Source organism: Vigna angularis, chromosome 8, assembly GCF_016808095.1.
Source record: "Vigna angularis cultivar LongXiaoDou No.4 chromosome 8, ASM1680809v1, whole genome shotgun sequence".
NCBI classification, from domain to species: Eukaryota; Viridiplantae; Streptophyta; class Magnoliopsida; order Fabales; family Fabaceae; genus Vigna; species Vigna angularis.
The window spans coordinates 9,949,104-9,967,111 of NC_068977.1; the positions used below are offsets into that span (position 1 = coordinate 9,949,104).

The 18,008-nt window shown below is 33.6% G+C and overlaps 1 protein-coding gene and 1 pseudogene across 4 annotated transcripts; both read right to left on the bottom strand.

Annotated features, from left to right (window-relative positions):
* Positions 1 to 5,072: 5,072 nt before the first annotated feature.
* Positions 5,073 to 7,135, bottom strand: LOC108344852 (54S ribosomal protein L37, mitochondrial). Of its 4 annotated transcripts, none has more exons than XM_017583368.2 (3): positions 6,977 to 7,128; positions 5,824 to 5,927; positions 5,073 to 5,737 (listed from the first exon to the last, which is right to left on the bottom strand). In XM_017583368.2, exon 3 carries the CDS (start codon positions 5,726 to 5,728, stop codon positions 5,333 to 5,335), a length of 396 nt encoding a protein of 131 aa, XP_017438857.1. In that variant the 5' UTR covers positions 5,729 to 5,737; positions 5,824 to 5,927; positions 6,977 to 7,128; the 3' UTR covers positions 5,073 to 5,332. The 4 variants fall into 4 exon arrangements, with proteins under 4 accessions (XP_017438857.1, XP_052723131.1, XP_017438856.1 ...); XM_052867171.1 differs by lacking the exon at positions 6,977 to 7,128 and adding an exon at positions 6,885 to 6,902; XM_017583367.2 differs by lacking the exon at positions 5,824 to 5,927 and having other exon boundaries at positions 6,977 to 7,135.
* Positions 7,136 to 8,352: 1,217 nt separating this feature from the next.
* LOC108344454 (RING-H2 finger protein ATL33-like) lies at positions 8,353 to 8,738 on the bottom strand (annotated as a pseudogene).
* Positions 8,739 to 18,008: the final 9,270 nt, after the last annotated feature.

Here is an 18,008-nt window from a genome sequence, read left to right on the forward strand (position 1 = left end):
GATAGCGGTTTGGTGTAAACCGAGGTCTATTGTGCGAGTTTAAAAGAACATTTTGTACTAGTGGTAGGTCATAAACTTCTTTAGAAAAACATTACAATCTTCATTATTATTATCTTTTAGAGAACTTGCTAGAATAATTCTAAATCATGTTTATTTGTCGAGGTTTTTATAATCTCTACAAAATAACCCCACTATTATAATTTTTTTTTGTAGTGTTAGCCTATTTCCTGTGATTTTCTTTATAAAACACATGAGAAACTTTGAACTTCATTTTCTTAGAAAAATTCAAACAATTCATTAATTTTTTTAAAAAATCTTTACTTTCGAGGGTTTAACATTAACTTTCTTTGATGGTTTACCCTTAGGTTTTCTAACCGTTTGAATTGACTCATTATCATCTTCAATTTTATAATCTTCCTTCTTATTAAGTATATTTGTCAATTTAGAAGCTAATTTCAATTCTTCCACAAAACGAGTTTTTTTAGATGTCAAAAAATTGTGAATTGTCTCAAAATTACTATGAGGCGAATCTAATTCTTGTAATCCCTACAAACTATTGTCAATTGGAGTGAAATCATTTAGATAAGGTAGTTCAACCAAAGAATCAGATATTCATTGACATACTACCATTAAAAATATCTAGGTTATTAGTAGAAGAAGATTCTTCCTCAAGACAAATATTATCATGACTAACCACCACAAGTTCAAGTTGTGACTGAACAACATGAAGAAAATCAAAAGGTTGCACCAATATAGGAGGAACCACAAGAGGTTGAACCATATTAGCAGGTTGTTGGACCACAGATGACTATAGTACAGGTTGCACCACAAATTGCACTAGAGGTTGAACCACATGCTGCAGCATGGTTGTACCATATATTGCAGCATAGTTGTACCACAAGCTCTACCCCAAGTTGTTCCATAGGTTTCATAAATTTTACAATCAAAATAAAATGAATTACTGAAATTGAATCTAGAGAACCCTTAGTCACATCCAATGTACTAACCACCTTAGGATGATAATGTTGTTTTTTTGCTCCTACGGTTTTCTCTTTTCCACAATTAATGTTGGCGTCGTGCTACAATCTTTTACAATTAGATAAATTATGATTAATCATTTTACAATTTGTACAAAATATAGTTTGTTTTTCATACTTCATATCAGTAATAAACACAAATCATGACATTTTCATTAAAATTTGATTAGGCAAATCAGATAACAAATCAACATCAACTAAGACTCAAGCAAAGAAACTTCGAGACATAGTATAATCATCTAAAGATAATGGCATGTTAATTCCACACGCTATTGAGAAAATTGATTCTAATTATCAATACTCCAAAGGAAGGTTAGGTATGTGAATATAAGATTGAGTTTTTGTGAGTTTCATAGAAGGTGGGACAAAATCTTTTGTTCAAATAAAAACATAAAGAATGCCAAGAGATAAATTTTAAGTTCCAACAACCAAAATCATTCTCATATCCTCCAACGAAGAAAAAGCAAATTAATAGAACCCTTTGTCAAGAAGAGTTTCCTTCTAGTGTTCCAAATGCTTCCAATCACCTCAAGCTTCTTACAAAGATCCAAATGTGTGAGAGACTTATCCCCTTTTGTCAACAAAGTTTGCCCATGAAATAATTATAAAAGTTAATTTGCTATTGTATGTTAGTTTAAAAATTCTGTTGATAACATGAAGAATCAACTATCAACATACATTTATGCATATGGATCAAATTTGATTGGTTAAATGGTTATATAATTCAAATTTTTGGTTAAGTGAAAATTACTAAGCTTGGTACAACTCTGAAAAAATGAAAATTTTGGACACACATGACATCCCAACTTATTTTCTTCAAGACCACAATACTTTGGTTAAATTCGTGTAATGTTTAGGTTAGATTAATATATATTCTTGTTGGACTGAGATGTCTCCGCAATCACATGTGTGCAACTTTCTTCTCACTCTTCCAACTAGTGTATTGTCTTTATCTTCGGACCGATGTGTCCTCTTTCAACGTAGTTACAATGTTCTTGATGGAGTCTGTGAAAATACTTTGACATTTAAGGCAACAATGAAAATTTAGTAATTTAGTAATTTAGTAATAAATGAATCTAGTGACATACCTCATGATTAAGGACTATATATAGTACCTACATAGGTCCTACCTTTCTTGGGCTTAGGATCTATAGGTTTATCTTATTTTAGGGTTTCATAATTTGTTTAATTTTCTTTAATTCACTATTAGTTAATTATGATTTATGTTTGAAGTAATGTTGCTTACATGAATGTTTGAGAACGTGTTTGTTGAGGTATCCTCCTCCTCGACCCTTAAGTACAACATAATTATTAGTTACATTCATCTTTAATTCAATATATCAACTTTAACACATGTAATTAGAGCTGTCAAAATGGGTCACAACCCGCGAGCCAACCCGGCCCACCACGGGTTTGAGCCGGGTTGGGTTAGAAAAAATTGTATTTTTTTTTATACGGGTCAGATTTCAACCCGGCTCGTTTAAACCCGGCTCATGCGAGTTGAACCTGTGGTGGGCCGCGTTCACCCACCAACCCACCTACCTAATTTTATTTTATTAAAAATTAATTTTAATTTTGTAAAAAAATATTTATTATTTTGTTTTTGCTTGAAAAAAATATTTAAGTTTCTTATTTTCAAAATTAATTAAACATCCATGTTAGAAGTGAAATCTGGAAGTGAAATTTATTTAGATTTGTATTATAGAAAGTTTATAATTTTTTTATTTTAAAAAAATTGTAATTAAGTGAGCCAGTGAGTCAACCCTTTTACCCACCAATCTGTGGTGGGTCGAGTCGGGTTCGAATTTTTCTGACTCGCTAATAAATGAGCCGGGTTGAGTTGGCTCACTAAGTAACCAACCCGTGGTGGGCCGAGTCGGGTCGAGCCGGGTGACCCGTTTTGACAGCTCTACATGTAATACACAGTTTAGGTAAATAATATAAATATAAAGTTGATGCATGTAACTTTTGTGATGTTTGTCTATCAACACATAAAAGAAAAAAGAGTCGTTTAGTATTTCTAGATACATACTTCATGCTTGCAGCTAAGCCATCAAAATCTCCTAAACGAACAATAATTAACACCGCAACTGAAATGTACAAGGTGAGGGCTGAACATATTATGAGAATCAATGGCCATAATGCATGTTAATGAGGGTTGGTAATCCCTTTAGAGAGGTAGTTCACCTTGCTCAGGACATGCTGGCAGGGATTGGGATTAAAGATTTTGGTGAGCTGTCTTTGCTAGGTGCACAACAGTGACTTGAGTCCAACCACTCATGTTCATTGATCTTGGAATCACAACTCTCAAAAAAAAAAAGGCAAAAGCAAACATGTGAAAGGCAGCTTTTAACATATAGGTACTACATCCAAAAGCTGTATAGAGGAGTTTGCATGCTTTTAACAACTTTTAATAATGATGCATGTCATGTCCAATTCCACCCTCCTCCAGTATCATTTTCTTGCCTCCTCTTTTAACTTCAGCAAGTCACTATCTTGCTTTAGTGAGGGGTCAGAAAATCACAGCATCACATGGGCTCTAGGAGCCATAACAACCATCACTAAACCGTGATTCAATATCCTGGATATGTAATCTTCTTACCAGATTATGTCATCTAACATATGGGGATTCAGCATTACATTTCAATTATTTGAACATCAAAAAATTAAAAATCTATGCAATGTGGTTTGAAAATATTTCTATTCATGTTTCTCAGAAAATACATTCTAAAATCAAAGAGAAAACCACTTTTTGCTGTCCCAACTTTGGATTCAGAAAATATTAAACATTTTCCTATGGGATAAGAAAATACAGTACAGGCACCACAATCAAGGAAGAAAGAAAATAAAAAACAATGATACAGGGAGGCAGTCAGGGACCACTTAGAGCATGACCAATACACATTATCCCCGGATCTCAAAATGTTGTAACTGTTCTAATTTGATATGATGTATAAAGTGAGAAGATAAAGAAATTCACTATTTATTTTAAGAATAATGATACTTTGACAACATTTCTTTGATAACATTTTAATATTGTCTACGTGTTATTTTATGATTGGTCTATATTGATGTTTATGATTATTATTATTGATTATGAAATAATTTTGGACCAATCACAGAATGACACGTAAACAATATTAAAATGTTGTCAAAAAAAGGTTGTCAAAATATCATTATTCTTATTTTAATTAAAGCACTCAGTACATTTAACTCAGATCAATTCAATGCAACTTAGGGACTATTTATGTTGAAGCAAAATTTAATCTTATTTTCAAAGGTTTGAATAGCAAACTACAACAGTGAACTTTCGTAATTAAAAAATAAAATAAAGGAAAACAGAAAACAAACCCTACTTTACAAGGGTAAATTCCTTTTTAGATAAAGCAATTAGAAAGTTCACCAAGCCTATTCCAGTACATGACTAATCCTGGACAGAAGGCTCCACCAAGTCCATGTAGAAAAGGGAAATAGCATATGCATTTTTAGTAAACCTCCAAAAGTGAGATAGCATTGGATCACCCACCAGTTAAGTTCACTGGTCAGGGGACAAGAGATGGTGGCTTACACCCATGAAGTTCGATTGCAATGTCAAAACTATGGCCCATGTAAAGCAATGAAAGAAATACTAATAAATATTGTATGAAGTTGAACTAGTTTACGTTTTTAAAGTACAGTATATCATTCTTGTTAGAAGAATGGCATAATTGGGGCAATGCCAATCACAACAAATCTCATTACATTTCTATCAGAAAAGAGTACAAAATTAAAAGTTCCATTCAGATCTTCTATTAAATAATGTGTTACCAAGTATGTGGTATTTGATTCTAACGGGAAAGTTCACCAACGTTTTACCGTGTGATTCTTGAACGAAGCAAAATTGATGTGATTAACTGCGCAGTTGCCACAATTCTGTCTTTGAGTTTTGAAGGGAGCGACATTCCTTTGCCCTTTCTATAGGAATCCCCTTGAATGAACGTTATAATAAATGTCTAGAAAAGCAAAACAAAGCAAAGAACAAAATTATGGACAAGGTTCTGTTCAATCAAAAAAAGCAATCAGATTTAATTTACCAAACATCCCAGGTAAAAAACAGACTAAAAAGTAGTAGAAAGAAAATAAACAACAAATGTGCAAAATCATCCAACTCTTTGGCCTTTGTTCCGTTTAATGTTTGCATACATGTAAGCCAATACACAGAGGAATCCCAGAATCACAAGAAATAAAAAAAATGGAAAAACTCCACACAGTCGCTTCAACCCCCATACTCCTAGTTCTCTTTTTGACCATTGAAATCAGTTCTTTGCCTTCACAGTGTTGTTCTCCTTTATCCTTGCACGGTTATCCAGCTTAACAAAGCGTTTTAGATTGTCATAAGCTAGTGTTTCAATATTCTTCCTACGTAGTTCACTAAGTGCCGGACGTTTATCGAGCAGATGCCACAGCCAGCCAGGGTACTCTGAATCAGGCAGGATTTTTGGATCAGTTCCTTCCTTCAGAATGCTAGCACCTACAACTGTGCTTGCCTTGACTTCTTTGCTAAGAGTTGATGCCTTGGGTGAATCCGCAGATCCACCCCCTTTAGATCCTTTCTTTGCTTTTCCGGTGGCAAAAGTTCGTGGGTGTGCAACCTTAACTGCCTCTTTGACTGTAAGAATATATCTTATAGATCTGGCATGGTTCATAGCCATGACTTTCCTCTGAAAGACAATTTTATAACACTTCAGGGTGGAACATAACTATATATAAAAATAGAAAATTCCAGAATGAATAGTAGCTCTCTTACAATTTGAATTCAACACCTTGATTGCTTAGAGTTCAGATACATACTAAGATGAAGAAAGTGTACAACACATAATCTGAACTCCTACTTCCCTTACAAAATTTCTCCTAAAGAGTATAATAAAAAAAAGATCATCATCGGGGCTTCTTAAAGAGTGTAAGTAACTAACAGGCTGCAGCTATAAAAAAAAAGATTGCATCGTTCCTCTCCTTTTCCAACCCCACACCTCCAGAACATTAAGTTTTTGTGCATGTTGAAGTAAATCAACCAAAAATCAGTGTGCATGAATGCATCAGCAATATCTATATTCTATCCAAAAGCATGACTGTTTAATAACATCATCTAACTGTATGTTTGATTCAGAGAGGAATAAGTGCCTATCTTTCCTAACTGTTAAATTATAGAAATGAAATTATAGAACAATTATAAAAACTAAGAACAATTTGACCAAAAGGAATGAAATTCACCAAGTATAAAAAATATCATAGATATTTTTCAAATTACTGGAACTAAGACCAATTGTGACAAAAAAAATGAAGGACCTAAATCATACAGTAATAGGATAAAATTTGTTCATATCCCTCAATTTGATGTCAAATTTGTCTTAACCAATGTAGTTCCACAAAAAGAATTAAATTCATTAAGTATAAAAACTGCGAGCACAAAAGTTGTCGTTTCAAAGAATAGGAACTAAGACCAATTGAATAAAAAAAATTCAAGGACTTCAGACACATTCTACTCATAATACCAATTACATGTCAGAAGCAGAAAAAAGTAGTGAACACATATGGTTCTATAATCAAGTTACCAGCGAATATCAACACATTCAGTTTCCCATTTTATACATGTTTGTGATGTGAACTATAAAATAATGCAAATTCCAACAATATGGAGAAAACGCAAACACATCACAATCAATCAGAGTTTCCAAAAGGTTCGAAAACAGTTTGTACCAAACTCAATTTAAAAAAATTAAAAAAAGAAGAAGAAGGAAAGAAACATTTCATAAGAAAAAACAAATTAAGAACCTAAAAAAATAGGTATAAAATTATCAGAGATGTTACCCAAGATTTAACCCCTGACAATGGAGAAAGAGAACCGTTTCCGGTTAAGAAACAATCCCATTGAAGAAATCAAACGGTGAAGTGAAGCTTACAATTTGAAGAATAAGATGGAATAAGATCGGTGTGTCCGACGTTGAACGGTTGTTTCCGCCGCCTTTCCTTTTATGCTACGCCACACCTGAACTTCTAGGTTCACAACGGCGTGTGGTTCCGCTCCAACATTCAGTGACCGAACCCGAAAAAGGTACACCTTCTTTACAGTGGGCCTGGATTGGATTGATAGAATAGGAATAACATAAAATTCTTCCTGCACCGCATAATTTCATCTGCACCTCCATAATTTTGAAAATTTTAAATTTAACCGTTAAGAAATTTCAGATTGTTTAATTCTAAACGTTAGAGATTATATAATTTAAATTGTTAAATATTTATATTCTTGTATTATAAAATTTATATTGTAAAATAGAAATTTTATATTCTAAATTTTAATCCAAAATATAAAAATATTGATGTTGAAGGTTTTGAATTATATTATCTATAATATTTTTAAATTACTCGGAACTGAAAATTCAAAATCAAAATTTGAATTTAAAATTTTTAAACTCATGGAAGTGTAGAATAAAAAGTTTAATCATCTTCGATGTCTATGTTTATGTAGATTTATCTCAAATTGGTCGTTCAGTTAAATTTTATCTTAATTAGGTACCTGTTTGTACAAAATTGAACCCTTTCTGTCAATTTAAATTAACGGCGTTATGTTTTGAGTACGTGTTAGTGACTTGGTGAAATGCTCTTTCATCCTCAGCACGTGGCAGTTCCGCTTTGGCATCGAGTTTACATAGGAGCACCAATATCAGCCAGGCGATCCGTTTCGTTATCCCCGACGAGCGATTCACTCCCTCGCGATCGCAACTTCGGTGTAGTTCATGACGTAGCGCGTGACCGGGTGGATTCCACCTCCAGGCACTAGAATCTTCGAAGATTCCTTGTGAATCGCGGATTCAAAGTTGATTAACATCGTCCCGATGGCCTCGCCAAGCCTCGCCTTTGAAGCGCACACCTGTAATATGATGGAGGAGGTTTATTCGGAAGAGAAGATGGACTCGATTTGTTGCTGGTTTTTACAGATCGTGTTGTACAAGTCCAGCATCCTGAACATTTTCTCTGTTGTTTTCTTGCACTTAGACACGTTTTCCGGAAAGCCGAACAGCGTCGTTGCGCCATCTTTGCAAATCACGGAAAAACACGAGTCCTCAATCTTCCTCTCCACCGAACCGAAAACGTAGTCGTAGAGCTATTTCTCGCTGCGAAATAGAGTTTGTACGGTAACCTGGATGGAGTAGTTGAACGAGGCTCTCAGAGGAGGAATCGAGTGCGACGAGGTGATGCATAGTGGACTGCAGACTCGTAACAACCTTAAGGTATTGTTTGGCTTCCTGACACGTGTTGCTGAAAAGAGGAACGATTGCTACCGGACTTCTACACCATCGGCGAACATCGAGAGGCACACCGGACACTCGTCTTCGATCTCCTTGGAGTGCTCCCCTTTCCGGTACTTCACACCTGTGTCGACGCTGGCGAGTTCAATCTCACGGTGGGAAGCCTCTGACGCGACGGAGGGCTCGCTAATGGAGGGATCCCAGCGACAACGGTGCAAGGGGCAATCAAAGATAAAGATGTAAATTAGCACCGGGATGGTCACGAGGACGAGGAGTGCGAGGATGAACTCGTGCGGGGAGAGATCGACGGAGTTGGAGAGTTGGCAAACGGCGGCGGCAGGAGAAAAGGAAGGACAATGATATGGAATATGGAGTTGGGGGTGCCGTCGAAGGGATGCAGGGGCGAGAAGGATATTTAATTCCACGTCACTAGCACCCTAACTCTGTCACATGTTTTCCATTTGCATATTCAACATGCCACGTCATTGAAATGTTAACGCCATCCTCTCCAATTGACGGAAAGTGTTCAATTGATTTAATTTTGGAGAATTAAGTTAAAATTTAACTGAAGGACCAATTTGAAACAAATATACGTAAAGACGTCGAAGATAATTAAACCTAGAATAAAATTATAGAGGTACAGGAAAAATTACAATCACATTATATATACTCTAGTTTCTTTGGTGACGTTACTTTTAATTTGTAAAAGGTAGTTTTGGTCTAACTTCATACTTTGTTTTTTTACTTTCTATATGCGATTTTGTTCTTTCTATTTTCTTTTTCTGATTTTAGTCTAAGATTTAAAAAAATGATTTTGAATTAGTTTTCAATTCTTTATATGCTTATTTTCTTTTGTTTAAATTTGTATTAATTAAATTATCTTTAATATTCTAAATTTTATAAAATAGAAATTTTATATTCTAAATTTTAATCATAATATAAAAATATTGATATTAATGTTTATTAATTATGTAATCTATAATATTTTAAAATTACTCGCAACTGAAAATTCTATATCAAAAATTGAATTTAAAATACGGAATAAAATTACGTAATACGGAATAAAATTATAAAGGTACAAGAAAAATTACAGGGCAGATTATATGTACTCTAGTTTCTTTTGTGACGTTAATTTTAATTTGTTAAAGGTAGTTTTGGTCTAACTTCATAATTTTATTTTATTTTACTTTTTATATGCAATTTTGTTCTTTCTATTTTCTTTTCTGATTTTAGTCTAAGATTTAAAAATAATTATGATTTTGAATTAGTTTTCAATTCTTCATATGCTTATTTTCTTTTCTTTAAATTTGTATTAATTATATTTTCTAATTTTATCATAGATTATTTAAATTCATATAAGATATTTAATATTATTTTTAACCCAAAATCTTAAGATAATAAATTATGATTTTTTTTCTTACATGATGTTTGCTTTTATCATTTCTATCTAAAATAGGATTTAGACTCATATTTGGATAATTATTAACACAAACTTCGATATATTTTGATATCTAAACTTTAAAAATAAATTAATATAATCCTTTTAATTAATCCAATTATGTTAACTTTTGTTAGGTGTTAAACGATATTTCAAAGTGACATTTAATCTAGAAACATGTTAAATGGTGTAAATAATTCAAATACTAGTTTGAACTATTGTTTGACACAGAAAAAATGTAAGACATTTAGATTAGGAAGACTATATCTATTCATTTTTAATGTTTGGAGATCAAACTATATCAAAATTTGGGATGGACAAATTCTAATTTGGTACCAAGATTTAGAGAATAAAAATATATTTAACCTTTAAATTAATATAAACATAACAAGGCTTAAGAAAAATTAGTATTGGATTAAAATTATGAATTTTTAAATTTTAAAAACTAAAACATGAAATAAATAAAATTATCAATGTCATAAATATAAAAAATAAATTTACTTCAAAATTATAAGTTATCAATATAATTATTCTAAAATCATATTAATTTAGATATGTTTGTGATAGTTCTTTAGGGTTCAATAAATATATATATATATGACTTTAATTGAATTACAATTGAAACCATTTTTCTCCGGCAACTACTGAGTTAAGGCAATGAATTTATGAGTATTTTTTTATATGGTGTTTGACTTTGTTATTTCTACCCAATTCGGGACTTAGACTCACACTTGGATTATTTCCAACAGTCTCCCTTTAGGGATGAGTTCCTTTCATATGATATATTTCTCTCAAGTGTAGGGTAACCTTTACTTATATCACTATTGTTGTGGTTATGATGTTGTTGTGTTATGTTGTTGTTGTCTCACATCAGTCTAAGTCGATCATCAAGAAGTACAAGTGGTTATGATACTAGTGATAAGTTTTTTTTATCTGAGAAGGTTCTTTAGCAAGAGATTATATAATGTGACATGAGTCCAACCTAATATGTGACTTGATTTCACACTTGGATTATTCTCAAAAGTGTTAATGAAATTTTGCATGCACTTGAAGGAGAAAAAACTAAAAGAAAAAAATAATTATTTTTAAAATTAAATTAATTTATGTATAATTTAGTTTGTAAAAGCTTGTTTACTTTAAATTCTTCGAAGTTAATAAATAAACACTCTTTTATTTGTTTCTTTAAAGTCTTTATATATGTATATATATTGGAAAATAATTTTGAGAAGGGTAATAAGGGTATTTATTATTTGAAAAGTAAATAAAGGGAGATTGAAAACGTAAATGTTATAATGGAACAATTGAGCTTGGTTTTCGTTGGTGGTGTGAGAGGAAAGGAAAGTGAAGGGGAGTTGGGATTTGGGTAGGAGGTGAAGACTTTTCCTGGATTGAGCTTGGTTCGTGCTCTATGTATAGGTGGTAGTGGTGTCCTATGTTGTGAACAGTTTATCATTAAGGCAGACGTGGAAGTTGTGTCTTGGATCTAGTTTTTTGGTGCTTTGGTAAGTAGATGAAGTTGTGTCTTCTTTTAGAGTTGTTCGGTGGTTTAGGCAGAAGTTGAAGCATACAAGTTTTTATTACTCGCTTTGGTTTCTTTGTATTGTATTTGACCTTCGAGGTTGTTTTTTGTTTGAGGTTATTGTGTGCGTATGTTGGTTGGTGTTTGCAGCTTTGGTGTAAGAGTATTGGTGAGCACCCATAGGTATGCACCTGGTAATCCGTTTTTCAGAGGCAATTTAAATATGAAAGAGGTATATTACCTAACCTTATTTTGCAAGTAATTTGATCACAAATAACATATATTGGTTTCTCGCTTTGACTTATACAAATTTCATGAAGAATGAAAGTGAATACTTGTCATAGTTGTAGTGGAAAGTTTATTATTGTTTCTTTTTTAGTTTTACTTGTAATTGGTTAAAAAAGTATTAACTATTGATTGAACCCTAAAGCCAAAACAATTTTCCTTCTTTCGACCTTTGTTTCATCTTGTGGGTGGATATTGACTTTGACTAATGCTTTATATAAATTGTTGATAGGGGGATCACATGTGATAGCTGAACTCAATCCCTGTTATGTTGGTTTTTTATGATGACAACACATGAATGTTGTCAAGGCACAACAGAAAGGAGTTTCTGTGTGTTATATCAATGCATATGCTGATTTGAAATTGCATAAAATGTGTGATAAATGCATATGTTGAACATACTAATGTGACTACATACTATCATGTTTATGATGAGATTATATCTGTGTATGCACAATGTATGATTCTGTGTTATGAATACCACATGCACAAAAAGCATATCTGAATGAAAAAATCGATTACAGTGTTGTAGTAATCAACTAAGGTCATCAGACAACTTATGGTTTTGAAATGTGGAAAAACTAGTTTGAATCGATTACATTAGTTGTTGAATCTATTAAAACTCGTGTGTTTGCATATATCATTTTCAAATGTGTTGTGATGAGTCTTTGGAAAGAAAAGTTTTCAAAATTCTGTCAAGTGTTGAAGCTTAATCGATTACATGCTTTGTGTATTCAATTAAGTCTGTTATGTTTGAAAACTGATTTCTTACTAGTCATAACTGCTATAACGGTTATATTTTTAAATTTTTTTTACCATCATTTAATGAGAATCGATTACATTAATTGTATATTCAATTAAGAGCTAAGTTTGTTGTAATTATGTTACATTTGTTTAATGTAACCGATTACGTAAGTTTAGTAATCGATTGCTTTGTGTCAGAACTGATATAAACTATATATTGAAGCATTTTTTGAAAATCTGTAACGATTGATCATACTCACACTTTCATATCTGATTGATTTCATTTGAGAGTTTTACAGATTACTCAAAAGCTCCAAGAATCAAGAACAAGAAGAATTGGATCATCTTGAAGCATTCTTGAGAAGCAATTTACTGGACTACATTAACTTATCGCTTTAGCACATCTGAATGTGCATCTTGATTGATCAGGAGAGAAGATTTGCAATCTTGGATTTGTTGTTTCCCTGTACGTGAGCGTCAGGAAGAAGAGTGATGTGCTCTTGACTTTGAGAGGGGATATCTCAAAAGGTTTGCTGCAACAGGGATGGGTTGTTCTGTGTTGGAAGTTGTTGTTGTTTCTATATTTACTTAAGAGTTTGTGAGCTGTTTACATTTGAGAGTTGCTCTGTAAAGCCTTGGCTGTAATACTCTGATCATTATATTGAATTACTCCCCGATCTAAGGTTGATTGGGAGGGTGACTGGATGTAAGCATTAAGTCCGAACTAGTATAAAAACTGTGTTTGTTTTTCTCTCATTTATCTCTTTACATTTTCATTGTCATTGTAAATACACGTATTGTTTCATTGCACACAATTGATTGATACACAAGAAAGATTTCAAGAACCTTATAGTTTGCGAAAAAGATTTAAAAAGTGCAAGTTTTTATAAAACACCAATTCACCCCCCCCCTCCCTCTCCCCTCTTGGTGTTGAGAAACAAAGTCCATCAATTCTAACATCAATGTTGGCCATCTTTGAGTTATGGCTAACCATCATTGTGCCATGATGGGAAAACATCATTTTGGGATCATGAGGTGGTTGTTGGAATTAATCAGTTTCTTATTGAATCTTAAATTATTATGGACTCTAAGTTTTCTTTTTTGAAATTCGCTTCTTGGATTCTCACACATGGTTGACATCAGTAGTGGGGTAATAATCTTTCATAACTTTTGCTTGCTTACTTAGTTTAACGAATTTATTCATTGTTTTTATTGATGATTAGTTGTATTGCTTTCCTAAAATCTTTAACTTGTGGTTGTTATGATGGGTTTTGTTATTTTTTTTAGGTAATTTTTCTTTTCTTGTGATGTAGAAAAAGTAAAGACTTCCTTACCATGGAAATTATGGGGAAAGAGGTTTGAATGAAAATTATGATGTTTTTTTCATTAAATTTTATTCTCATAAGTTATGTATTTGACATGTTGAATTGTTTACTTTAATATGTAGATCCATGTTTTCGTAACCTCTTGTAGCACATACCAAAGAAAGAAAACTCTTGTTAATCTTAACTCCTATCTCGACATTCAAGTCTAACGTCCTTTTCACATGTATATTCATCCTTTTATTGCCTCGAAACAATCTTGACTTTGTTGGGCTCTGATCATGACTATGAACATCATTGAATGTCGAAATGTACCACTTCTCATCTCTCCTTGTAACAATGATGTGTGTTTCAAAATCATGAGCCTACGTTGGATGTTCATTCATCTAATTCTCAATAGGGGAGACATATTTTCCAGTCCTTGAAGACACAACTAGAAAGTAACATAATTCAGTGTTCTTATTCTTCCTTGAACTTCTTGTTTGAATTCCAAAACCCTTTGATATTGCATATTGTCTATAAAATGACTTCATTGAATCAACACTTTCAAAAATCATTCCAATTGTTGGACAAATTGACTTGGGTTGAACATCTTGTTCATGTAATTGTTCCTGTGTATTGCCATTTTTGTCAACATCAAATTTCATCCGGGTAAATAAATTTATTTTTTAAAAAATAAAAAATAAATTCCTTCATCCATAGAGTTGGTACACCCTTCACGAGGTTGATACATCTCACTTTCTTCATCCATAGGCACTACAAGAAAAATTGAAATTATCTACCCATATTTATATACGGATTCTAATCCGTATGTAATATAAATATTATATATGGATTTTATATACTGATATAAAAAATAAATTATATATAGATTTTATCTATCCATAATTCGTATGTAATATCCAAAGTAAGGCGCGTTGTGCGTTGTGGCGGGAAAAATTTCTAAGGACTGAAGTTTATGTAATGGGCTCAATTAAAAGTGAATCTTTCCTACCAAAACTACGTACGGATCTGGAAAAGATTTTATTAAAAAACAATAATATGGTATTTGTATTAAGAAACCCTCTTGCCCCAGGTCTTAGTTTCCTCTGCTCTCTCAACGAAGAACCCTCTTTATAGAAGACGCTCCTTGGACTTCTCGAAGCTTCCTCTACGAGTTAATAGTGAGACCACTGTCAGTTATTTATGCATTTTAATATTTGTTTTAATGCAATTATGCAGATTAAATAAAAGGGTCAGTTTTTGACTGGGTCTTTAGGAAGAGATAGCTAAAATTTAGCTTTTGTAACCTCCCACATTTAGTGGGCAGTTTAGTTGTTTTCTTTTGTGTGCCACGGTGATAATTTCACCTATAAAGATGTATTCTTTTTCAGTTTTTAATAACAGAGAGAGTATCACATTCAGAAACAATTTGTTACTTACTTGTGTTCACAATTTGGTATCAGAGCTCCTTCACAGGGGCCTGAACCAGAAAGTTACGTGTGAGAGAAACTGAAACACCTAGAAAGAGAGAGAACACTGAGTTGTGAGTGTTGAAAGAAATCAACTTAGAGATGGCTGAAACAGTGAAGTACGTTCAACCAGCTATTCCAAAATTTGATGGTCATTATGAACATTGGGCCAAGTTGATGGAAAATTTCTTACGTTCCAATGAATATTGGGACTTAGTGGAAAAAGGTATTGATGTGGTACCAGGCACAGAAGAAGCCTCAGAATATGATCTCAAAAGGATGGAAGTACAGCAACTCAAGGACTTAAAGATCAAAAATTATCTCTATCAAGCAATTGATAGAGAAATTTTGGACACCATCTTAAATGACGAAACATCCAAGGATATATGGGATTCCATGAAACAAAAATTTCAGGGGTCAACAAGGGTAAAAAGAGCTCAACTACAAGCTCTACGCAAGGATTTTGAGACTTTGCAGATGAAGGAAGGAGAATCAGTAAACTCCTATTTTGCACGTACCTTGAAAATAGCCAAAAGCATGAAGGCAGTTGGAGAAACCATGAAAGAAAACGTGATAACTGCAAAAATCTTGCGATCCATTACAATCAAATTCAACTACGTGGTATGTTCCATTGAAGAATCCAATAATATGGATATGATGACTATAGATGAATTGCAAAGTAGCTTATTAGTACATGAGCAAAGAATGATTCTGTCACTTGAAGAGGAACAAGTTATGCAGACTGTGGTTGAAGATAGAAACAGCGGAAGAGGTAGAGGAAGAGGAAGAGGAAGAGGATCCTTTCGAGGTAGAGGAAGGGGCAGACAAATGTTTAATAAAGCTGATGTAGAATGCTTCAAATGTCACAGATTTGGACACTTCCAGTATGAATGTCCTATGTGGGAAAGGAAAGCTAATTATGCAGAAATGGAAGATAAAGAAGAACAAGAGGATGAGCTCTTATTAATGGCTATTGTTGAGAGCAAAGAAGGAGGGGATGAGTGGTTTCTTGACTCAGGTTGCAGCAATCACATGAGTGGTAATAAGGAGTGGTTCTCAGAATTGGATGACAGTTTCCGACACAAGGTAAAATTGGGAAATAACACTCGTATAGCAGTAATGGGGAAAGGAAGTGTGCGGTTGATGGTGAAAGGTGTTGTTCATGTTGTTTCTCATGTATACTATGTTCCTGAACTCAAAAATAATTTATTGAGTCTCGGACAGCTACAAGAAAAGGGTTTGAGCATAAATATTCAAAATAACAGGTGCAGTGTTGTTCATCCAGAGAAGGGGCAAATTATGGAGATTCAAATGAGTGCAAATAGAATGTTTGTTTTGACAGCAAAGGTAGCAGCAACATGCTTCCAGGCAAATGTGGAGGATAAGTCTCAACTATGGCATAATAGACTTGGACATTTAAGCTATGATGGCTTAAAATTGCTTCACTCTAAGAAAATGGTGACAGGGCTGTCTTCAATCACCACTCCTCAGAGTCTCTGTACACACTGTCTAGCAGGAAAGCAGCACCGAAAAGCTATGTCTAAGAAAAGTCAATGGAGAGCTTCTAAGAGACTGCAACTGATTCATGCAGATTTATGTGGGCCCATTCAACCAACATCAAAGAGTAATAAAAAATATTTTCTAAGTTTTATTGATGATTTATCACGTAAAACTTGGGTATATTTTTTGGGTGAGAAATCTGAAGCTTTTTCTTTCTTTAAAAGCTTTAAGGCAATGGTTGAAAAAGAAACTGGAGAAAATATTATATGTTTGAGGACAGATAGGGGAGGTGAATTTTCTTCAAAAGTTTTTGATGATTTTTGTAGAAATCATGGAATAAGGAGGCAATTAACTGCTGCATATACTCCCCAGCAGAATGGAGTTGCTGAAAGAAAGAATAGAACCATTATGAATATGGTTCGTGCAACCTTGAATGGAAGGCATGTACCTAAAGTTTTCTGGCCAGAAGCAACAAAATGGTGTGTTTATATTCTGAACAGGAGCCCAACAGCAGCAGTAAAAGATAAAACTCCTGAAGAAGTTTGGAGTGGAGTGAAGCCTTCTGTAGATTACTTTCGAGTCTTTGGTTGTCTGGCCCATGTTCACACACCTGATCAACAACGAATTAAGCTTGATGACAAGAGTAAACAGTGTGTTTTATTTGGGGTCAGCGATGAATCAAAAGCATACAGGCTGTATGATCCAGTCAACAAAAAAATTGTAATTAGCAAGGATGTAATATTTGAAGAGCATAAGGGCTGGAATTGGGAGTATAACAAAGCAGAGAATCAACAGAATATTGTTGAATGGGAGAAACATGATGAAAATAGCTCTGGTATACAACTTTACACACCAAACAGTGAGGAGCTGCAACAAACAGAGTCACAAAACACTGCTGAAACAGATTCCAGAGTTGACACATCAGACAGTGAAGAAATGCAACAAGCAACAGAGCCACAAAATACTACTGAAACAGATTATAGGATTGAGTCTTATAATCCAGTACTTGAGACTCCATTTGAAGGGAGGGCTAGAAGGCAATGCAAAAAACCTGTTTGGATGGCAGATTATGAAGAAGGAGAAAAATTGTCTGATGATGATACAAGGGCAATGCTTACAACAGTAATTGATCCAGAAAGTTTTGAAGAAGCTGTCAAGAGTAAGAAATGGCGTGATGCAATGGAAAAGGAGATGGAAGCCATAGAAAAAAATGAAACGTGGGAATTAATTGAGATGCCAAAAGAAGTGAAGCCAATTGGAGTCAAATGGGTATACAAGACCAAGCTCAAGGAGAATGGAGATATTGATAAATACAAAGCAAGGCTAGTAGCAAAAGGATATGCACAACATTATGGAGTGGATTATACAGAGGTATTTGCACCTGTTGCCAAACTAGACACTATTCGTATAATTCTTTCATTGGCTG